The sequence below is a fragment of the Dipodomys ordii genome, unplaced genomic scaffold, assembly GCF_000151885.1.
Source record: "Dipodomys ordii isolate 6190 unplaced genomic scaffold, Dord_2.0 Scaffold24, whole genome shotgun sequence".
Classification (NCBI taxonomy): domain Eukaryota; kingdom Metazoa; phylum Chordata; class Mammalia; order Rodentia; family Heteromyidae; genus Dipodomys; species Dipodomys ordii.
In genome coordinates, this window is record NW_012267240.1 from 7,210,823 (window position 1) to 7,235,389 (window position 24,567).

Genomic DNA, 24,567 nt, shown 5'->3' on the forward strand with positions numbered 1-24,567 from the left:
TTTACTTATTGTTCAGATTTTTCTAAAAGAATTGTAGTGATTGCTCAAAAAAATTAAATTAGTAATGTAATTCCCTCTCCCCACAGTGGAACTTGATTAAAGCTCCCTGGTATGTACAGCAGTAAGAAGACTGGTAAAAGTGGGAACAGGAGGAGAAAAATGGGAAGGAAAATGATGTGTGATGTGGGGTCCTCCAATGTTTTACTGTAGATTATACTTTGAAAAATCCAGTTTTTATGATCACTGAGGATACTACAAAACAGTTTTTTGAATAAAGTGCATTTAATCTGAAGAGTACATTGAGCATGTAAAAGATTCCACATGTAATCAGTATAAAAACCATTTGGGGGGGCTGGGAAGGTGGCTCAGTGGTAGAGTGCTTGCCTTGCACGCATGAGGCCCTGGGTTCGATTCCTCAGCACCACATAAGCAAAAAGAAAAAAAAACAGGAAGTGGTGCTGTGGCTCAAGTGGTAGAACGCTGGCCTTGAGCTGAAGAGCTGAGGGGCAGCGCCCAGGCCCAGAGTTCAGGCCCCATGACCGGACCCAAAAAATAAATAAACAATAAAAAAAAACCCATTTGGCTGTAGAAGTACAAAGTAACAGTTGTGCAGGTAGAAATGATAGTGAAGTCTTTTAAATAGTGAGAGCCAAAAAGTGGGGAAGGAGGTAATTAAAAAACCTCAGAACTTTGATAATAGAAATTGTTAATAGATTTGTATGAAACTAAAATGCCATTAGCCTAATTAATCAGGAAAATTAAAGCCACAATAGGATTCTATTTTTGAATAGGTAAAAATTGTAGAAGTGCACAATACAAATATTGGTGAGGATATGTGATAACAGGAAAATACATTACTGGTAGTGTTACTAGTTGATATACTCACTTTGCAAAGTAACTCAAGTTGAACGTGTTTACCATGGACTTAATAAATTTTATGATAGATATTTGCCCTAGAGCATTAGTTCTCAAACTATAATTAAGGAACACAGGTTCCAAGATCCTTTCATAGTAAATTTGGGAGCTCTATTCATTATTTATCTCTTTTATTCTCTTTCTATTAGAAGTATGTTGAAGAATTTTCCAGAGGCTACATGAAGTCAGTTTTGACAGCTAATGGAATATGTGCTTTATTATTTATGTGTTTCCAAGATATATGGATATTAATATCTATTATGGTAATCACTTACAGCTGTAATCCACATAAACAAAAACTTTTTGAGGTTCTCTAATTTTAGAATGGACTCTAATACTAAAAAGTTTGAAAATGACTCTTAGGGCAATAGTTTTAAGGGTGATGTTCCCTAATCATCAACATGTGGGAAGTAGTTACAACTATAAGCTTTCAGATCCCATTCCAGGCTTAATCATTCAAAAACTCTGATGACCCCAACAGTCTGTACTATATATAATAAGCCCTCAAGAGGGATATTCTGATTAGTGATGAAATTTAAGAAGCGTTGTTTTATGGAAACAGAGGAACCATATTTACAAATGTTCATTCCTAAACAAGTATTTCTAAGTAGTATTAATAACGTAAATCTCAACACAACTTAAGTGTCTCAATACGAAATTAGGTATAATTCATCTGTGGTTAAAAGCTATATAGAAAACCAAAGTGTTCAATCCAGAGAAAGGACACATAGGAAGCTTCAGTGATAGGTTAATACTGTATTTATGGAGCTTGGTATTTGTTTTATTTAAAGAGTGGTGGTGGCTCACACCTGTAATTCTAGCTACTTAGGAGGCTGGAATCTGAGGATCATTATTGGAAGTTAGTATGGGCAAGAAAGTCTATGAAACCCTAATCTCAAAAATGTCAGAAGTGGAGCTGTGGCTCAAGTGGTAGAGGACTAGATTTGAGCACAAAAACACAGGGATAACACCCAGACCCTGAGTGTAAGCCCCAGGACAGGGTGTGCACGTGTGCATGTGCACACACACAAAATTCCTCCCTCTCCCCTCCTCCCCCCCAAAAAAAATTAGCCCCCCAAGCCAGGTGCTGGTGCTTCACAATTGTAATCCTAGCTACTCATGAGGCTGAGATCTGAGGATCTTAGTTCAAAGACAGCCTGGGTAGAAAGGTCCACGAGACTTATTTCCGGTTAAAAAAAAAAGCTGAACGTGGTGCTGTGGCTTGAGTAAAAAAGCCAAACAACCAAGAGCTCAAGATCCTAAGTTCAAGCCTCAGAACCAGAACAAAAATAAAAGATTTTTCTTTCTCCTCATTTTTTGTCAGGGAGAATAATAAACTTAGATTCTAATTCTGACATTATACATGGTTTAAAAATAAAAATAACACTTTACAGTGATTCTACTGTAATATGTATTGATATCATTAGCTTCTAAGTCAAAAATTTAAATGCAAGTGGTATTTTATCATGCAGTTTGGATTTAGACAGCTTTTTGTTTTTGTTTTTTTTTTATGGTTCAAGATCAGGACTTGAACTCAGTATCTGACACTTTCACTCATTGGCTGGCACTCTATCACCTGAACCACACCCCCAACCCCTAGAGTTTTATATTGTAAATCAAAATTCTGAAAATTTGTAAACCAGATATATTTACATCTGACTTGAGACTTTCCATCTCAAACTATTGTTCAGTGGTAATTTGTTGGAGAGACAGTTTACATATAAAAGCTGTACACAGTTGTCCTTCATTTCCATGGGGAATTGGTTACACTACCCCTCAGATACCAAAATCCTCAAGTTGCTTATATAAGACAGGTAATACTTTCATATAACTGATACTTTCGTTTAATACATCCTCCCTTAATATACTTTAAATCATCTAGATTAGTTGTCACATTTAAAGCAATATAAATGCTATGGATTTAAGGAATGACAAGAAAAAAAGGTACATGTTTAGTGTGGATGCGGGGTTTTTGTTTTTGTTTTAAACATTTCCCATCTCAGCTTGATGGTATCCATAGATTTGGAACCCACTGGTACAGAGCCACTGTTAAATGTGCAGAAAATTTATAGGTAGTGTTAACAAAATACCATTTGGGATTATGTTTATTTGAAAGGTTTAAAAGAACATTATGTATGTACTTTTGTAGTTTCCCACACAGTACCTTTTTTGCCTTGTTATTAATGTCGGAGGTAGAGTTTTTGATCTTTCTCTTTATTTTATATTTGTGAGCTTTGTAAAATAATATTTCTTACTGAGAATCCCCACTCTTTGTTCTGCCACCTGAGGTGATACAATGCTCAAGTCTCTTTGTTGGTTGCCTTTGACTAATACTTTTCAGCAGCCCCGGGCTCAGCTCCTGGTTCCCAGTATGGCACAATGACCAGGCAGATTTCTCGACACAACTCTACCACTTCTTCGACATCTTCTGGTGGATATAGACGAACTCCCTCTGTGACTGCTCAATTTTCTGCTCAGCCTCATGTTAATGGAGGTCCACTTTATTCTCAAAATTCAAGTAAGCTTGTGCTTTGCAGGCATATAGCAACAGCGGGGCTCCTTTTGAAGGAATCTTTTTGAAATTGTTATTCTTGCCAGTGATAGACAACAATTGAAACCATGTTTATTGCGTGTTTATTTTTGGTTTACAGTTAGTTATTGAATCATAAATACTATTGATTACTTAACACGTTCTCCAGATTTCAGACTTAAGTATATATCAAAATTTAATGCTTTAATATTGCCTCTTTAATTACTGCAATATAAGCAAAACTAGAGAAGAAACACACTAAATCAAATGTTTTTATTGGCATGTGTTCCCAAACAATTCAGTAATGATAAAGATAATGTAGAACTTTTCTGTTAAAAATAATGAAATGAAATTGCTGGCTATCACTTTGAAGGAAGTTAAAACTTATATTGAAATGAGTTCAAAACCAATTAAAAACACTCATGATACCTGCTTAATTAATCTATCTTTGAATAATCCTAATAGTGGGAAGGATCTTCTTTGATTTCTTTTCTTCATCTCAGTTTGCACATCTCAATACTAATTGTAGTTATTGTTCAAAAGCTAGTAAGATTAAAAATTAGTTTTAGTATATAATGTTAGGAAGTTTGAATAGTTTACGGTAGTCCTTAAGTTCACTTTTCATATTAAGATGTTTAATACAAAAACAGACAAAAAAAAGAAATTTGAAAATGAGTCTCCTGTCCAGTATTACTTGATGTTGTGGTTTCTGGGCACAGACGAGGCTTTACCTGACTGTCATATATTTTACTTAAACATCAAATACTGTTTGCATAGAAGGTTAGTGTAAGTTCTTTTTTTTTTTTAATTGCATATCCTGAACATTTATTTTAAAAAATAGCAAAAAGCCTTAATCACTTTTTAAAATTTTTTTAAATTAAAGAAGATTGTGTTACAGCATAACTGAAAGCCACTTTAGAAGATCTAAAAATTCACAGATAATCTCAAATTTCTACAACCTTCCAGACTAATATTTTCATTTTATTCTAACTTTCTTTGGGCTCCTTTTTGGTGTTGATAGGGCAGCTAGTGTCTGAATGTTCCACAAAATAATAATTCACCTCACTTAATTTTATTGGCTTTAGTTTCTTTTAATACTTTGCATTTTTAAATCTCATCTTTATGTTCATAATTTTTCTTTTTACCACAGACTTGTACTTTACTCTGAAAATGAGGTTTTTCTTTCCCCTAATAATGTTTGTGTAGTTTATTTTAACAATACTTGAGGGGCTTAGTTTCAACAAAGACAATGTAGTGAATATCTACATTCTCTGGAATGTTGGGAGCATATAATGGCCTCAGACTTTAAATGTATTATTATGTTTTATGTAATTATCCTTCAGTATGAGTTGGCTTTTGGTGTAGTTTTAATAATATGTAAACGTTTTTAGTGTTCTGATGTGCATATTTTCCCTTTTGTCTAAATGTGACGCCAATAACAATGAGCCTAGCCTTTTCTTTTTCTTACTAACCAGCATGGCTAGTCACTTATTTATTTATTTTTAAAATTAGGTTTTTAGGAGTTTTGTTGTAAGTCTTTAATCTTTTATTTAACCATCTCCCACCTACCGAGTGTCAGTAGGAAAAAGGACTAATTACTTAGTGAATCGAATATTACTTTTAGCCATACAATAAATATTAGTGCACAATGCTTTGTTAAGTTGTTGTTTCTTTGAATCTGGAACTTCTTTCTAATTTCGGATACTTGCCAACAAAATATGTATTCATTGGGTAAATTGGAGCAATGTTTTGATGAAATGAATTTTGGGAGCCAGTAAGTTGTTTTTCTTTGATAATTTACGGTCACTTATTGGTGACCACCAGGTGATAAAACTGAATTTTATCATCTAATCCTTTTGACTTTGGCATATTGTTGTCTTGTTAAAAAAATTAGACGAAACGCAGGATTGTTAACTTCTAGTTTATGTTTCAATAAGTAATGTGTTTGTTGGTTCACATGAACATTTGACATGAATTTCCTATAAATTATGTCCTTTCCTGAAAGAAGTTTGAATCTATTTCAGTCTAGCCAATGTCTTATTAGAAGTTAAGATAATCAGTACAAATGCTTGTACATTTTAAATCATTGGAGATCAGTTTTCCTTTTTCAGACAGTGCTAAAAAAGTCACTTTTGAGTGTCTCATCCCTTAAAACAGCATACTCAAAATGACATATGGAACACTCTTACTCCTTAGCAAAGTTAAGAGTGATAGCTTTAAAAATAAATTTGCCAACTTAAAAAATAATAACCTTGTTTTTTATAAAGAAATGCTTTTTCTGGAGTGTGTAAATTAGGTTTATAATGACAACTGTCTAAAGGAAACCTTAGATTAACATATTGATTTATACATGTAATCAATAGTTATCACATAATTGTATTTATTTGGCTTCTGATTTAATATTACCTTAAAATAGACCTATTTATAGTAAAACACAATATTCTCAAAACCTGTAGGTATTTTATTATTACCTAGTTTAGAAGTTTTTCTATAGAATTTGATAACCATTGCACTAAAATGAATGCTAACGGTGAATTGAAAATTTCCCCAAATAATTTAACACTAATATTAAGTACATTTGTTCTTTTATATATTTAATCCCCAATTGGCTAAGTACCATTTGGCTTTAGGTTTGCTTGTGGGACGTGAACTTGATGAAGTTTCTGTAGGTTTTTGTTTTGTTTTTGTTTTTTGTTTTTGTTTCATTTGCGAACTGTTCTTTGCATACTTATGTTTGTGGTCTTTGTAACTGACTTCTGCTTTTTGTTTGTTTCCTTTTCTTTTCCTTTATCTGTTTTACTTCCCCCATACTGTGTTGTTGCTACCAGTTTCTATTGCTCCACCCCCTCCCCCTATGCCTCAATTGACTCCACAGATACCTCTCACAGGCTTCGTGGCCAGGGTGCAGGAAAACAGTAAGTTTGCAAACACTGAGCTATCAAAGAATAGAGGCTGTCTCCTTATAGCATGCATGGCTGATGAGTCATCATTTTCCTCACTTTTATTGAGAAGCTAATCTTACCTTGAAAATACAATCAGCTGTATGTCATTGAAACTGAAGAGCAAGGTCTTCAGTTTTTTCTCTTGTGTGCATGATTACTGACCCCTAGAAATTTCAAAACTGCATCTTTCCTAAGTATTTATATGATCTAAAACATGAGATATGATCTTTGCATATTGCTTAAAGAGTATTCAGACATAAAGACACAAATCAATAGAATTCAAAACTTTGTGTGTTTTAACTGTGAGATTATGTTTATTAAGGGAATTTGGAAAGGTCCTCCCCCCCCCCCCCCCGCAGGCGATTACTCGACCACGACCACGACCTCCGACCCCCCCCCCCCCCCCCAAAATACACAGTATTTTAGAGAAAACTTGTAGCATCTGGTCTTTATATGTGAATAATTTTGATCTATCTATATAAAGGTTCATTCTTTAGGATAAATCTTTAAGAAAAGTAAATGGATCTAAGCTCTCTCCATTTAAGGCTGAGTGATAGGGAATGCAGGACTATTTTGAATATTACTGAATACGTAACTCCTGTTGGTGATTTTTTTTTTGAAGATCTTCTCTGAATGAAGATAAGGTTTGATGATTATTTCTTAATTGTTTTTAATGGATTTAATCTGGACAGATTAGTTTATATTGCTCCCTAATTTCAAGGTCCCAGAGGATGTATAATCCTAACTACATGAACACAGTGAATATTGTGTGACAAATTGAAAAATACCATTATTACTGAATCATATAACTCCAGAAAAGCTATTGAAATTAATATGGCATCCCTTATGTAACTATTTGAAGATGATAATAATAATAGTTATAATAACAAAGCACCAGATCTATTCATTTTGCTACAGAGGTGGCATATTTTACCTTATTTAGAGCCATCACTATGAAAATAAATTTCACAATGTTTTGAACAAATGGGCAATCCCATGGACCAGCCCATTATTTTTGAAAAATATATTGGGATAAATTTCATTTCAGCTTTTGCTGACTCTTTTGGGTTACCATTCATTACCTCCCTCTCACCAATTTAATATATATTTGTTGGGTGCTAGCTTTGGGAAGAGAACAGTTTAAGACAGTCCTTTCCTTCCAGTGATATATGATCTAATGGGCTTATTATAAAATGTAATTTAAATTTTGAAAATTTCTGAGTATAAACCATCTATTTGAAAACTCCTGGGTTCAGATATTTAAAAATAAATGAATCTTAAGTTTTTAAAAATAGATGAATAGGGTGTGTGTGTGTGTGTTGTGTGTGTGTGTGTGTTGCCAGAGATCAAACTGAGGGCTTTCTGTATTGTAGGCAACTATTACCACTGATCTGCATAGTTTTGCTTTATTTTGTTTTGTTGTTGTTGTTTTTCTTTTTAAAGATGGGGACTTGCTACATAGCTGAGGCTGACCTTAAAATCCTCTTGCCTTCTGCTTTTTAAGTGCTGGAATAATAGATTGGTATTCCTTATATACCACCATGCTGGCTAAATTGCTGATCCTTAATGCTGCAACCATTTTTACTAAGTCTGCAGCAGTGTAAAAACAAAGGCAGTTCAGCTTTTTTTTTTTTTTTTTTTGGTAACTGCCATATCACTTGGACTTACTAGAAAATACTTTTTGTTACCATAATGAACATTAATTTTGTGAATCCAAAGGTCAATTTTTTTGTAACTTAAAAAATAGAAATCATATCTATGTATGTTACTGCTATATGACTGGGCACAACTATTTTAGTTCTTAGGTGTGTGTGTGTGTGTGTGTGTCTGTGTGTGTGTTGGGATTTGAACTCCTGTCATTGAGCTCTTGCTCTGCTTTTTTGTCATTGAGCTCTTGCTCTGCTTTTCCTTCAGTGCTTGTTTGTGCTCTACCAACCACTTGAGCCACACCTCCAGTTTTGTCTGTCAGAAACTGCTATCCTCAGATCTCAGTCTCCTGAGTGCTAGGATTGATTTTATAGGATGAGCCTATAACACTTGGGCAAACCATTTCTTTGCATTTTTTTTTGTACTGATTATGGGTTTTGAACTCCAGTGTCTCTTACTCTCCTGTCTTTTTTGCTCAATGCTGGTGCTTTTCCACTTGAGTCACGCTTTGTCCCTATTTTATAGTTCTTTTTTTCTCCCTGAAGGTGTTAACTTAAATCATTCTCCTATGCCAGTTGATTTGCTAAGCTTATTTGTTATCTTTTTCTTGCAAATTAAGGCAATTGGAATAAATTGTGTACCAGCACTTCAAATGTTTTATAAAGCAGAAATCTTTTGTTCTTTTCTAAATACCCAAGTTTCTTTGTACTGAAAGTGAGTGACAGTGAGTACATGTATCTTTTAACCTAACAATATGTGTCTTAATATCACAAGGCTTTTTGAACTAAGTAGGCATAGTGTTAAATGAGCTCTTGTACAGAGAATTATAATTTCAAGACAAGACAATGTAGATTTATCACAGATAGACATAAAGACAATTGAACAAAAACATTAAAATTGTATAAGCCAAGAACAGTGTTACTTTAGGGATTTAAGCAGACATACAGTTTGTATATTATGCCAAATTAAGAATATGACCTTGTAACTATTTAATGTTGTAATGGTGAATTCCCATCTTTCTTTCTTCTATATTATAGAAGAGGTATGAGCAAATATGTTATAGATGGGTACATGGAGTGGAAAAATAAACTGTACACTTGTTTAATAGGTATTAGAGTGAGTGTCACCACACAGAAATTGCTTTTTAATAGCTTTTTTCATCCTCAAGAGGATAAAAATAGAATCACAAATTTCAGGTAGTTGTGCAAATGTTTGCTATTGGTTATATTTTCAGCATATTATTCCAGCTCTGGAGCGAGTAAACTTAAAATTTTTTATCATTTCAGATGAAAACATGTTAATTTGACTTTTGGACTTGTAAAGGAATTTGTGGACTAGAAATTTAAGCATTAACTGTGTTCCAGATTTGAATTCCATAGTGTTTGGAGCACTTGTCACTTGGTATCCTAGTTAGTTCAGTGAATATAGTCCTAGCTTGAAATTTTCCTATTTCCTTATTAACACCTTTGATTACCTAAAAACACATAGACAAACATACCACAGCTTTGTAGAACCCAAGGTACAAGTCATTTTTATTGTTTTATTTGGTATAAGTTTCGTTTTGTTTTTTTTTATTATTATTATTACATTTTCCCTCAACACTTTGTTTAAATCTTAATCATGGTTGTATTAGAAAATTGGATCTTGCCGGGCGCTGGTGGCTCACGCCTGTAGTCCTAGCTACTCAGGAGGCTGAGATCTGAGGATCGCGGTTCAAAGCCAGCCCGGGCAGGAGAGACCGTGAGACTCCTATCTCCAATAAACCACCAGAAAACCGGAAGTGGCGCTGTAGCTCAAGTGGTAGAGCGCTCGCCTTGAGCTGAAGAGCTGAGGGACAGCGCCAGGCCCAGAGTTCAAGCCCCACGACCGACAAAAAAAAAAAAAAAGAAAAGAAAATTGGATCTTTAGTTCTAGTCTTTCTGTCATCTCCTGCTTTTATTAATAATAATGCCAAAAGAAAACTCCAAACTTAGCTTCAATTCTTTCTTCAAATTTTGATAGAGTTTTCAAAAGATTTTTTTGTAGTTGAGAATTATTTTTTTCCTTTCAAAAATGTAAATAGAAGGGAGAACTTACATAAAGATGCTATCATCTTTTCTCTCCACTGAAGTAAAAATAATAAACAAATAAGAATATATCTATTTGAACCTGGTGGTTCACGCCTGTAATCCTAGCTACTCAGGAGGTTGAGATCAAAGCCAGTCCGGGCAGGAAAGTCCGTGAGACTTATCTCTGGTAAACCATTCAGAAAACTGGAAGTGGCGCTGAGGCTCAAGTGGTAGAGTGCTAGCCTTGAGCTGAAGAGCTGAGGGACAGCGCCCAGGCCCAGAGTTCAGGCCCCACGACTGACACTCCCGACCCCCCCCCCCCCAAATATATATGTTTGAAACCTAAATGTCTCAGGTGCAAACACTATCAAACAGCCAAAATCAAGCCAGATGTGAGTGGCTCACACTTGTAATCCTAGCTACTCAAGAGGCTGAGATCCTAAGTATTGAAGTTTTAAGCCAGCAGAGAAGTTGGAGAGATTCCATCTCCACAATAACCAGTAAAAAACTAGACTGAAGGGTCAGCCCAAGTGGTAGAGTGCCAGACAAGCCAGAAGGCCAAGCCAGAGATAAGCCAGTGCGAGGTCCTAAGTTCAAACCCTAGTTCCAGCAAAAGTAAAAATATCAGAGACACAAAAAAGGTTGTCAACACACCAGAGTAATCTTGTAATATTTTAACTACTGCTGTCCAAATGATAAGTATGAGTAAGGTTTATTTTTTTGGAGCTAAAATGGCCGGTGCTCTACCACTTGAGCCATGCCCCAGCCTGTTACATTTGTTTTGACTTAAACCTTGGAATAAGGAAACTTCTTACTTGTAAAATCCTATGAAAAGAGACATTGTATCCTAACCTCTTGCATTAACTATTTTTGTAGTGCTTCTTGGTATTTTATTATTATAGAATTATTCTTAGGAATAGCATACATTTTAACACACCAAGCTTTTCTAATCATTGCATGTTTAATTTTAGTGCATGCTGTATATGGTTAGAACTTTCTTAACTTCTTATAGTTTATACATTGACAGACCAATTTCTGATTCACATTATCTGAAATTTTTAGTTGCTGATAGCCCAACTCCTCCACCGCCACCTCCACCAGATGACATTCCCATGTTTGATGATTCTCCACCACCACCACCACCTCCTCCAGTGGACTATGAAGATGAGGAAGCTGCAGTAGTTCAGTATAATGACCCATATGCTGATGGAGATCCTGCATGGGCCCCCAAGAACTATATTGAGAAAGGTAAGGTACCATTATGGAATTGATGTGAAGGATGATGAATTATAAAGCTTAATAACTCTAAAAACACCTTTTCCAGTATTTCTCAATGTAAGCTGCCTTACCAACCAAGGTGACTTACTTAAAATGTGTATTCATCCTCACTATAAAAGGGGAGGGGTAGCTGGGCTCCAGTGGCTCACACCTATAATCCTAGCTACTCAGGAGGCTGAGATCTGAGGATCGTGGTTCGAAGCCAGTGTGGGGGGGACTCCAAGACTCTTATCTCCCAATAAACCACTCTGAAAACTGGAAGTGACACTGTGGTTCAATTGGTAGAGCACTCGTCTGGGGCTGAAGAGCTTGAGGGACAGTGCCCAGGCCCAGAGTTCAAGACCCATGACCAACCAAAAAAAGGGGGGGAGGGGTAAAAAGGGGGAGTGTTCTTTATAATTGAAATAAAAATTGTGATAGGTGTGCTTTTCAAACTGCTTATGATTGCAGCTTCAGATTAATTTGTCTCCTTGCTTATATAGATGAAACAACTAAGACAAAAAGTGGTTAAATGACTTATAGAAGTCATATGTGTACAGTATATGTTTAAAAAGTTTTTTCCAATTCAGTTATATTAAAGTATTTTCAAATACACTGGTACTATCATGAGAAAAATGCTTTTTAAGATTTTTCAGTTAAAAAAGTCAATACCTCCTCAGGCTTGAACACAGCAACTGTTTGGCTTTCTTTGCTCATAGTTGGTGCTCTATGATTTGAGGCAAGCTTCCAGCTTTACTGTTGCTGGCTAACTGGAGTGGAGTCTCTCAAACTTCTCTGCCTGGGCTGGCTATGATCCTTAGGTTCTCAGCCTCCTAAGTGACTGATTACAGGCTTGAGCCACTGATGTCCAGCAGTTAGATGATTTTAAGCGATTCATGCGTGAAATTAATTCTAAAATCCCAAGTTTACCTTATAAACACCTGACAATTATAAGAACCTGATAAAATTATAAGACACTATTCAGGTTTCTAGAGAATTTTTCTCTAGTTTTATACCATTTATGCTATCTATATTTCTGTGCAGATCTTGAAAATACTTGTAATTTAAATCGACAGTTTTCATTGCCTTTGAAATAGGTTTCCTTCTTTTTGCTTTATTAGGTTAATGGCTTACTCTGAGACCAGCAGCAGTCTTTTCCCAAAGTTAATTTTAAATAGCAATTTTTACTTAGGACAACTTGAATATTGTTTTAGGTTCCCATGTCCCTTCAGATAGGAATATATTGTTGCTGTGAGGATAATAGATTTGATTGGTATTGAATTCTGTTTTTGCCCTATTTTTTTACTTGGTAAAAGCAAATGCAGCTTTCTAATGAAAAATGGACTATTGCATAAATTGACAGATTTGGAATGGTACTAGTTAATTACTTGAGCAGGATACAAAAATATCTTCATAAGTTGAAATAAGTACTAAATCAGGGGTCAGCATACTTTATGTATTATAAAGGCCAAGGCCAGAGAGTATTTTAAGCTTTACTGGTTATACTTACTGGTCTAAGCGCTGTCTCAGCCTCTTTGCTCAAGGCTAGCACTCTATGTATTTTAAGCATTATTGGCTATGCTTACTGGTCTGAGCACTGTCCCTGAGCCCCTTTGTGCTCAAGGATAGCACTCTACCACTTGAGCCACAGTACCACTGCTAGTTTTTGAGTGTTTATTGGAGATAAGAGTCTCACGGGGATTTTTCTTCCTGGGCTGGCTTCAAACTGCGATCTTCTGACCTCATCTTCTAAGTAGCTAGCATTATAGGAATGAGCCACCAGTACCCAGCACATATCCTTCTTTTGTAGTGCAAAAGCAAGCATAGATAATACATGAATGAATAGGTTTTATTTTATTTATTAAAAAATGGTTTAGATTTGTCCATGGGCAATTATTTTGATTGCTAGTTGTAAGTGAAAATTATCATTTAGTAGGGTTATATTTAAAGATAAAGCAAACCTGCTAATTGAATTTCATTTGAATTTGTGAATCAACAGTGTAAGACATGACTATTCCAAAAGCAGTTTTTAGGTCACGTTAACTCAATTTTAGTGTAATCTGAAATGATTTATAGTACATACAAAAGGAAGAGTTTGACCTTTTATCTGGATTAGATCCTGGAGAGGATAACAAATTGTTAATGGTTGAATATGAAGAGTAAGAGAAATTATATGAGTCTTTTGAGGAAGAAGTAAATGTACAAGGAGGAAGCTGGGAAAACAGACACCTAATTTGGTTTGGTATTTTTACTAGTTAGTGGAACCAAGAACATGAGATACATTTTTATTATAGCTTGGTTAGTAGTGAGTGGCTAGTGCCTCTAATCTTAGCTACTTAGGCAACTAAGATCCTTTGCCCAGTAATTAATTTTGAAAATCATTGATTCTATAGACAATACTATTGGATAAATGAGTAGAAATACTTACATTCTAGGGCTGGGAACCTGGCTCAGTGGTAGAGCACTTGCCTTGCATGCATGAAGCCCTGGGTTCGATTCCTCAGCACCACATAAGCAAAAAGAAAAAAGCCGGAAGTGGCGCTGTGGCTCAAGTGGTAGAGTGCTAGCCTTGAACTGAAGAGCTGAGGGACAGTGCCCAGGCCCAGAGTTCAGGCCCCACGACCAGACCCCTCGCCCCCCCCCAAAAAAAAACAAACCAAAAAACTTAACATTCTAAATCCAAAATCATTTTTAAAAGATTGGTAAAATCTGTTGACTTTAATCAAATTTTGTCCATTTGATCTGCCACTGATCATATGGTGATGTAAGAATTAAGACTTCATTAAAAAGATGGTTCTCTTGTCTGTCATTAAAATTTAAAATTCAAGTAAATGTTGGATATAGTATATTCATGTGAAATTTCCATTGTTCTCTCCATAGTTGTTGCAATATATGATTACACAAAAGACAAGGATGATGAGCTGTCATTTATGGAGGGTGCAATCATTTATGTTATAAAGAAGAATGATGATGGCTGGTATGAAGGAGTCTGCAATCGAGTGACTGGTCTCTTCCCTGGGAACTATGTTGAATCAATCATGCACTATACTGATTAATTCTCTTTGCTTTTAAAGTAGGTTCTTATTACTCAGTCATACTGTGGGACTATATGGTTAACAGAATTGTCTTAATGTTTTAAAATGTGCCCATATTTTCAGGATATGCTATTTTATTGGTATATTTGAATGTGTACCTGTAAGCATAAATCTTTGAGGCAGTTTGTTTATTGCTAAATAGCAATTTATACAAAACCTGTCTGTAACTGATTATGCTTATATAGTTATTTACACATTGATAACTATGACCAGCCTAAATATTCTGGGGATATGGGGTATAATATTTAACAATCATGATTCATATTGTACCATTACATGTTCCAATGCAGCATGGTTACTAATGCTATGTGAGACTAATACTAAAATCAGAAAAACTTAAATGCTGGTGCTGGTCATACCTTTTGTTTAGATTCTCTTTTTAAAATACTGTTTGCTTAAAGCATGCGTAAAAATTTATGTATTGAAATATACTAAAAATTCCAAGATGCTTCAATTTGTGTAATGCCTCAAGTACTCATACTTACATGAGCCTCTGAGGTCTCTGTGGGAAACAGAACAAGTATCTGCCATGTTGTAATTTGTATCTTAATTTTTTTAATGAGTGAAACTTGAATTCTAAATTTTTTCCATTTATAAATACGTAAGTGAACCAAAGGTTTTTGTCTTCCCTTACTGGTTTGCTTTAAAACACATGCACGCACACGCGCGCACAAACACACACACACAAAATCCTTGATGTATTGAAGAATTATAGTTCTATTTTCTCAATGTGATAACATGGAAAAGAAATTTTAGCCTTATCTTAATCTGTCTCAACACTGGGACAGATTTTTGCAGATTTAAAATCTGATTTACAAGTCAATCTACTGAATTTCTTTTTAAAAAGTAATTTTTGAAGCTAAGAAAATGTGCCAGAGTGCGCACATCACCCTATAGGTAAAGTCCTAAGGATTGCCATGTCAGTCCTTCAGTTTTACAGTGGACTATCATACACTGGTTCAATGAAAGAAAATGATCTTTTACATATTATAAAAGTGGGATGCAATTTGTGAATAGGCACTATGTAACCCATTGGCACTAGCAACAATAAGATTTTGAATAAAATAATTGGGAAAGATAGATGTTAATCAGTGAACAGAGATATAATTAACCAACAGATTTGTATTATCTTTTGACATAACTGAAATGCAACACATGCACTTTGTGTGTCTCCTCTTAATTTAAGGGAGGATTAGAGGGATGTTTTCTCTTCTGTGTATAATTCTATATTGCTTAGGATATTAAAATAGAGCACTCAAATGTGGGTTTCTGTGTATTGAGGATTCATTTGGATTTCAAGTTACAGTTATGTACTGATATTACAGACTTATGACAGCATAGCGAATGGCGAGACTAGTGCAAAACATTTATCTCTGAAAATTAAAGACCATTATTGCTACCAAATCAATGTGACTTTCATATGAATTTTTCCTTTGTTAATTTTAAAGTATCATAGTGATCAGCTAGCTACCTTTTACTTTCCTTTTTTCAAGTGGAATGTTCTTTTAATTTGTATATAACCTGTTGTCTAAATCTTATGTACAGATTTTTATAATAAACCATTCTCCTATATGAAATTTTGGATACTGTTAAAATATAACTAATGAGGACTTACTTGCAGACTTCAGTTTTTTTTTTGTTTTACTTTACCTCCTGTGGTAAAATAAGACACTCATTTGAATTTTAACATTATTTATTTGTGTAATGGCTTTACATGTGGATATTAACAGTGTAAACAATACCACATATAACCATCAAGATACCTCGATTAGGATGTGTAGAACTACAATGACAGATTCAGGTGATTTAATTACATTTAAAAAGTTTTCTGAAAAACTGCCAATAAAAAAAAATTGCCCATCAATAAGTTGAAATTATTTTTGGAAATGATTTTTGGTTATGTGCACATGAAGCAATGTATTCCACAAAATTCTTTAGGCACAGTCTGGTAAATAGCTGCCAGAAAGAACAGAAACAATTGTCATTTATCTCTTGTGAGTACAATTTCTGAAAGCTGAATGAGGGCGTCTCTTTCTGGGGATGCTCGAAGTTTACTGATTTCTCTTACTGCTTCATGGCAGTACTGCTGAGCGAGGTAGGTTGTTTGTCGCACACCGTCACTCTATGGGACACAGAACAAAATAGAAGCGACTGTTTAGAAATCTGCCATTCAGATTAAAATACACTTTGAGGTCAGATGAGCTGAAGGTGAATTGTACAATACAGCAAAACTACGTTCTTGATGTTCACTTCCCAACTTGAGATTTTAGCTCCCTGTGCCTACTTCTGGAAGTCCCTTTTCTCAGCCTGAAGCAAATTATTATTCTGTTGGCATTAGCACATAAAGCAGCTGACTCATTAATAGCACTTAGCCTAGAAATACCATAATTTATGTTCCCCTTTGTATAGCCAGTGTTTGCTTTAAGAAAAAAAAAAAAAGCCTGCCTGGTGCTGGTGGCTCATGCCTGCAATCCTAGCTGCTCAAGAGGCTGAGATCTGAGGATCGCAGTTCAAAGCCGACCCTGGCAGGAGAGTCCATAAGACTCTTATCTCCACTTAACTGCCAGAAAACTGGAAGTAGTGCTGTTGCTCAGGTGGTAGAGCACTCCTTTGAGCTGAAGAGCTGAGGGATGGTGCCCAGGCCCAGAGTTCAAGCCCTACAGCCAACCCCCCCCCCCCAAAAAAAATGAACTAGCTGTTTTCTCTTGTTTTTAATTGATAAAGTGCTATCTATTAAAAAATACTATATAAAGTACCTATATAAAATACCTTTATACAAAGTTTTAAGTGAAAATAGAAGTAAAAGGACATTTAATAACTCCAAGATGAGTTTATAATAAAAATCTGTTATTTTCCCCAAAGCTCCAGCTTTATTTTCCAATAATCAGTTTTGTTTTTCTATGTGCAAATTGAGGGAACTGAGAATGTAAGTGGCAGAGTACTATCAAGCATGAGAAGGAAATAGTAAAGAAAAAAAATAAATATGAGGCTTTAGCCCACCCTCACTCTGTGTCCTAATTTGGTCACTATATTACTGCTTTTAGTTATTATTTTTAGTTATTGTTTGTCATCATGGAGAATTAGCTTCTGATACTAGTAGAAGAATTACTTTTTCTTCTGTAATAATGTTTCTAAAAACAGTTCTGAATAATGTTTCTAAGGTTGGTTCTTTCTAAAAATAATAAAATGTTGGGGTTTTTTTGGCGGAGGGTGTGTGTGTGTGGTGGGTTACAGGACTTGAACTCAGGGCTTGGGCATGAACTCAGGGCTTGGGCACTATCCCTGAGCTTTTCTGTTCAAAAAAGGCTAGCACTACCATTTTGAGTCCCAGCTCCACTTCTGGCTTTTCTGCTGGTTAACTGGAGATAAGAATCTCAGACTTTCCTGCCCAGGCTGGCTTTGGACCATGATCTTCAGATTTCAGCTTCCCTAGTAGCTAGGATTACAGGCATGAGCCATGGCTACCCAGCAGTCTTCCTTATTTCCTTGATAAAGTACTTTTGGGGTAGGTGAGATACTACAATTTTACTTACTTCTCCATGGTTCATTATCCCCTTGCCATTTAGAGCAGAATATTTTTAATATCATGGTGGAATGGTCTCTGATTTTGTATTTACAGCTGGCTAGTTAACAATATAAGATGCTATTTTTTTCCTTTTTTTTTTTTTTTGTTGTTGGTTGTGGGGCTTGAACTCAGGGCCTGGGCGATGCCCCTGAGCTCTTTTTGCTCAAGGCTAGTGTGCTACCACTTTGAGCCACAGTTCCACTCTCAGTTTTGTTAATTGGAGATGAGTCTCACGGGCACTTTTCTGCCCAGGCTGGCTTTGAATCGCAGTTCTCAGGTATCAGCCTCTTAAATAGCTAGCCACCAGCTGAATAGCGTGAACCACCAGTGCCTGGTATATGCTCAAATTTTGCTATGTTGTTTAATACAATAATCTGCCTTTTCTTGGTGTTACCACACATTTAGAGGACATTGTTCTACCTTCTGCTATGTAGCCAGTTTTGGTAAGTTTCCTTTTGTAGTGATTCTCTTCCTTTACATGGTTATGTCAATCTCTGTAAAATTTCTATCACCTTCCACTTTTTTGGGTTAATTTTTTTTTTGGGGGGCCTCGGTCATGGGGCCTGAACTCTGTCCCTCAGCTCTTCAGCTCAAGGCGAGTGCTCTACCACTTGAGCCACAGCACACCACTTTGGGCTTTTTCTGCTTATGTGGTGCTGAGGAATCAAACCCAGGGCCTCATGCAAGCGAGGCAAGCACTCTACCACTGAGCCACCTTCCCAGTCCCAAGTTAATTCAAATGTTGTAGAGCCTGCTCTTACTCTGGGAATATACCTCAACGGTAGGTAAAGCACTTAGTTAGCGTTTAAAAATCCAGCACTGTGGGAAGAAGTCATGTCTTATTTTGTGAATTCAGTATCTTCTTGAATCCTTTTTATATTTTCACGCTTTAGTTTGGTTCCACTGACTAGTACTCAGAATCCATGAGTTAGACACACAAATCGAAAATATTTTTAAAAAATCGCTGAGCATATTCAGATATTTTTTATGCTATAGACTATCAACTATGCAGGATTTCCTCTCTCTCCCCCACAGCCTTAGGTGCTGTCCTTGAGCTGCTTCTGCTCAAGGTCACTGGAGAACAGTGCCTGTTCCAGCCGTTTCTGAGTAGTTTATTGGAGATGAGAGTCTCAGACTTTCCTGCCAGGACAGGCTTTGAAGCATGATGCTCAGATCTTGGCCATCTACCAACTGAGTCACAGTTCTAGCCGCTCCCCCTTAAAAAAATTTTCAGATAGTGTTTCGTGTGTGTGTGTGTGTGTGCGCGTGCATGCGTATGCATGTGTATGCATGCACATGCTTGTGCCAGTATTGGAGCTCAAACTCCTGTGCTCTTCCTTAGCTTTTTTTACTCAAGGATGGCATTTGTCAAATGAGCCATACCTCTACTTCTAGCTTTTTGCTAGTTAACTGGAGATAATAGTCTGTAGGATTCTTCTGACCAGTCTGGCTTCAAATATTGATCCTCTAGCTGAGATTACAGGTGTGAAGAATGTCTTGCTTTTTACTCAGGCTGGCCTGGATTGCAGTCCTGTTTATGCTTCACATGTAGCTGGGATGACAAGCATGCGCTGCCATGCCCATCAGTTTATTGGTTGAGGTAGGTTCTTGAGGACTTTTTCCTAGACTTGTCTTGAATTTCAAAGCTCTTAATCTCAGCCTCCCAAGTAGTTGAGATTACTGGCAGAGATATCACCCTAAAAAGCTTATATGAGGAATTTTGTACACAAGGATTGGGTATCCAAGATGGGCCCCAGGAATCAACCATTCAAAGGAGACTGATGGATGATTATACTATTATTTCTATACCCAGACCCTGAGGAATGGTTGCTTTTTTTTGTCGGTCTTGGGCCTGAACTATGGGCCTGGGCACTGTCCCTTAGCTCTTCAGCTCCTGAGCCACAGCGCCACTTCTAGCCTTTTCTGCTTATGTGGTGCTGAGGAATGGAACCCAGGGCCTCATGCATGCAAGGCCAGCGCTCTACCACTGAGCCACCTTCCCAGCCCAGGAATGCTGACTTTTTAAACGAATACAGTACTACCTTTTTAAAAAATTAATTTTATTTGCCAGTCCTGGGGCTTGAACTCAGGGCCTGGGCACTGTCCCTGAGCTGCTTTTGCTCAAGGCTAGCAGTCTACCACTTGCGCCACAGCACCACTTCCAGCTTTTCCTGTTTACGTGGTACTTAGGAATTGAACTCAGGGCTTCATGTGCGCTAGGCAAGCACTCTACCACTAAGCCACATTCCCAGCCCCATATAGTACCATCTGAATGTTTTTATATTGCCAAATCAACCCCCAAATGGGGTGGGTAGGTAACTATTAGCAAATTATGATGCATGACAGAATACTCAATTTAAGGCACAATCTTTGAAAGGCAATTACTTGGAATTTTTTCAAGTGTACACTGAGTACAGATCTCATATCAGACTTGCTAATAATTGTTTGCTTAGTCCATCCCATTCACCAGATATGTGGCTTTCCGATGACTGAATTTGGAAACAGCTTTTTTTTTTTCCTCAAAAAAAACCCCAAAACTGATAGCGAAAACATGCAAAAGACTTAGCATCTTATAGAAAAGTTCCGAAGATATCCAGCAATACATTAGACATAGCTTCTTAACCCTTGAACTGGGTTCCATGGCTCTCCCTTGGATAGAAAAATTCTGTACTTCAAATCCTCTACCTACCCACCTGCCTATCTGTATCATCTATCTCTTGGTGCCAGTTGTAGGGCTTGAATGCAGAACCTGGGTGCTGTCCTTTAGCTTTTTCACACTGGCACTACCAGTTGAACCACAGCTCCATTTATGGCTTTTTTGCTGATTAATTGGAGCCAAGAGTCTCATGCACTTTCCTGGTGTGCTGGCTTTCAACTACGATCATCAGATCTTAGCCTCCTGACTCGGATAATAGGTGTGAGCCACTGATGCCCCGCTTGGTTTAAATTTTTTAATGATAACGTATGACAAACGAGGAATGTGCTTTATGAGTAGACTGTTTCAATAGTCTAGCTATATATATAGAATGAGTACTTGAACTAGGCTGCAGGCCTGTCTGGGTGACAGGACATCATGGTTTTCTACTTACGCACACAGGTCTTAACTACGACAATTAGTGTCATTATCATGGCCAATTAAATGAAAATCTAGACATACTGTAAAAGGAAAATGAGCTTAGTTTAGTTTTTTTTTTTTTTTTTTTTTAGTATGTGTTTAGTGCAGTTTGAATTTAGGCCTTCCACTTGTTAGGCAGGTGATCGATCTCCCATTCAAAACCACACCCCCAGGCCTTTTGGGTTTTATTTTCAGATAGGGACTGGGAATTTTGCCTGGAGCCAGCCTTGAACTGTATCAGTCTACCTGCACTCCCTGCGTGGCTGAAGTGACAAGAGTGTGCCACTATTCATGTTTGAGTATCTGTCAAATAATTGAGAAAACTTAGTATTGTATCTAAAATTCACTTTTGGTGAATGTTATTTATTAGCTTAAAGACTATGCCATATTGTACCCTTTTTCTTTTAAAAATAATCTTACCTGTAAGACATATTGTCGAGCTCTGTCCACATCTCCTGGAAAACTGAACCGTCTCATTATCATTGCGTTCATTTCTGGGAACTAACCAAAAAGAAAGTACTTATTTCTCTTGGAGGAATCAAGTGTTCCAACACTGGCTTGTTGTAATAGGAGATTATAGGAAACAAAGGATTAAATGTCTAGGTGGTACAGGGAATATCAAACCATAGCATTTAGTACAAAACTTGTAAGTTCCTTAACTTAAATAAGCCGAGCTAAAAGACTCATTGTTGGTGTCCGGGGATTGTGGTGGTCCTTGTTCTTATGTTCTACCTTTAGCCCAATACTGAGACAAAATGAAGAACAGAGCACATCTCTAAAACATCATTGATTTCACTGATGGTTGTGAAACCAGATGCTATCAGAATCATTGGTTAGGCCTGTGCATGCATTTCTAACAAATGATGTGGACCACTGGTATTGGATAAGGATAGGAATTAGGTATACTACCTTCACATACTAAACTAAGTATCACTGAAAGCTACTGACATTTGTTTAAGTATGATATTGCGTGCAGATCTCTAACTTAAGCAGCCTATAGAAATCTGAGAAGTGGTGCTTGATGTTGACTGCACCTGGAATCACTGGAGAGTTCAAATACAGTTGCCTAGATCCTGTGACCAAAGATTTTGATCTTACTGGCTTACAATTTAGCTTGGGCATCATTTCAAAAGCTCCCAGGGCTTTTTTGTTTGTTTCTATTTGGCCTTTTTATTTTTGGGGGGTACTAGGATTTGAACTCAGGGCCTTGTGCTTCCTAAATAAGTATTCTACCACATGAGCCACACCTGCATAAGCCACACCCTGAGCCCATTTTTGATTTCTCAAGTCTCACCTTTTTGACAAGGGTTGGGCTCAGAGTTCATGTCTACCTCTAACCTTCCATGCAGTTGGGACCTCAGGTGTGGATCACCATTCTGCTTAATGATTAAAATGAGGATTCTCACTACCCTTTTGCCTGGGCTGGTCTCAAATTGAGATCCTTCTGACCCAATCTCCACTGACTGATTAGCAGCTGGATTACAGGTATGAACCACTGCAGCAAGCTCCCCAATATTTTTAATATGTAGCCAAAATTGAGAGGTAGAGCTACACTTACATCGTAATAAACTAGGAGACTGGAATTAAGCCAATAGCAAAAGGAAATTTTAAAAATGTGCAAGTCATTAAAGATAAAAAAAACTGATACCATTTCATTTGCAACGTTAAGGAAGCCAGGACAAAAAAGGATTTTCTAGATCTCTGCCCTAGTCCTGGTATTGCTGCACTGCTCCAGCTGAATGAGTTCCTGTCTCTTGTGTCTTTGCCTTCTCATCTGTCCCTTGATGTGAAGTCTAATTCCTAGCAGTCTATTGCTCCCAGAAAAAGAGGTAAGATGTTTTTGGCGTTGAAACCTCAGTGCTTCTGACATGTCCAGTTTTTCTCTCACAGTGAGCCTGAGGGATGAACCAGTTGTCCTGCACATAGCACTATGATATTAGGGGAAGAAAAACAAGACACATAGAAAAGCCTCCACCACATGATGGTACATGAGGAAAAACGTTCTTTTCTAAGCAAAGCTAGGTGTTAGAACCAAGTCCTATAAGCAGCATGCTTAGAGAATTTAGAGAGTCAGTATACGGCTAAACATTAAGTGAAAACCAGCAAGTTGAAGAGCTGTTAAGAATAAAATAAGCAAGAAAGTTTCCATTAACAACTTTTAGTTAGCCAAAGGTAGCTATTAGTTTTAGCTTTTATTTATTTAATTTATTTTTTTTGGTCCGGTCGTGGGGCCTGAACTCTTCTGGGCCTGGGCATTGTCCCTCAGCTCTTCAGCTCAAGGCTAGCACTCTACCACTTGAGCCACAGCACCACTTCCGGCTTTTTTCTTTTTGCTTATGTGGTGCTGAGGAATTGAACCCAGGGCCTCATGCATGCAAGGCAAGCGCTCTACCACTGAGCCACCTTCCCAGCCCAAGTTTTAGCTTTTAAATACCAAATTCCCAAACTGGCTATAGGACTGTATTATATCCTGAAACTGATGTGACCCTGTCTTGGGCCTTTATTGTAAGCTCGTTCCATAATACCAAGTATAAAGTACGCAGATTGGGTGGTTTTCCTGATGCTTTTTACTGTAAAAACCCCAGAGAAATAAAGCAATTGCATTGAGGGTGAAGGAATATTTCCTTTGAGAAACGTGTGCAGTTTTAATATGCAAATATCAAGTTCTCCCCACAGCATTCCCACATGTGGAGGACAGACGGGAAATGGCAAACAGGAAGAACGATTGCCTGCCTGTAGATTTAGTGAGAGGTAAGAACTGTTCTCTTAAGAGTTTGCTAGTCGGATGACAGCTTGTGGAGGAATCATACTCTAACTCTGTGAAACCCACTTGTATACAAAACTACAAAGGTGATCAGTACATTTGACTGCATTTACTCACATAAAACTTGGATAACTCTGAGGCACCAACTAGTCACCACAGTAACAGAAGCCTGGGCAGCTGGTGCAGAGGCTGGTGATGTAATCGGGAAATATGGCTACATCCTGACATTTAGGTCTAGTGACTATCGAATAAGAGAGGCAGAAGAATGGAAAGTTTAAAAAAAGATCTTGAGAAATGAAATATTTCCATTTTATTTTTGAAGATCTTTTTGAATATTTCAGTCAATATATTCTCTCCCCCCCTCACCTCTACTTTGAACTCAAGGCCTCCCCTTATAAAGCTAGTGCTTTGTCCTGTCAGCCAAAGCTGGTTATTGTGCAGATGGAGTCTAACAAACTTTTCTGCCTTAATTGGCCTCAAACTGGATTGCCACAGCAATTCAGCCAATTGATTCTTGAAAGATTTAAGATGAGGTTTTTTTGTTCTTAAAGAAGATATTTATACACAAATACATATATTCTCATTACTGCATCTCCCCAGAAATCTTGAAACAATTCATTTTATTGTATCTTTTTTTTTTTGCCAGTCGTGGGGCTTGAACTCTGGGCTTGGGCGCTGTCCCTCAGCTC

General features: G+C 36.9%; 2 protein-coding genes across 3 annotated transcripts in view; one reads left to right on the plus strand and one right to left on the minus strand.

The window, feature by feature from the left end:
- Abi1 (abl-interactor 1) overlaps positions 1-16,048 on the plus strand; it is a 76,290-nt gene extending 60,242 nt beyond the window's left edge. Inside the window, exons 7-10 of one of the 2 annotated variants that reach the window (XM_013014679.1) lie at positions 3,260-3,433; positions 6,274-6,360; positions 11,145-11,330; positions 14,220-16,048. In XM_013014679.1, the coding sequence (XP_012870133.1) occupies positions 3,260-3,433; positions 6,274-6,360; positions 11,145-11,330; positions 14,220-14,395 (623 nt within the window). In that variant the 3' untranslated portion in view covers positions 14,396-16,048. Of the gene's footprint in view, positions 1-3,256; positions 3,434-6,273; positions 6,361-11,144; positions 11,331-14,219 lie in introns of both variants that reach the window. The other variant, XM_013014680.1, reaches the window with a different exon arrangement.
- Positions 16,049-16,109: 61 nt separating this feature from the next.
- Pdss1 (prenyl (decaprenyl) diphosphate synthase, subunit 1) overlaps positions 16,110-24,567 on the minus strand; it is a 53,673-nt gene continuing 45,215 nt past the window's right edge. Inside the window, exons 10-11 of the mRNA XM_013014681.1 lie at positions 21,535-21,615; positions 16,110-16,556 (exon numbers count right to left, since the gene is read on the minus strand). Coding sequence (XP_012870135.1) covers positions 16,416-16,556; positions 21,535-21,615 — 222 coding nt within the window. The 3' untranslated portion in view covers positions 16,110-16,415. The remainder of the gene's footprint in view (positions 16,557-21,534; positions 21,616-24,567) is intronic.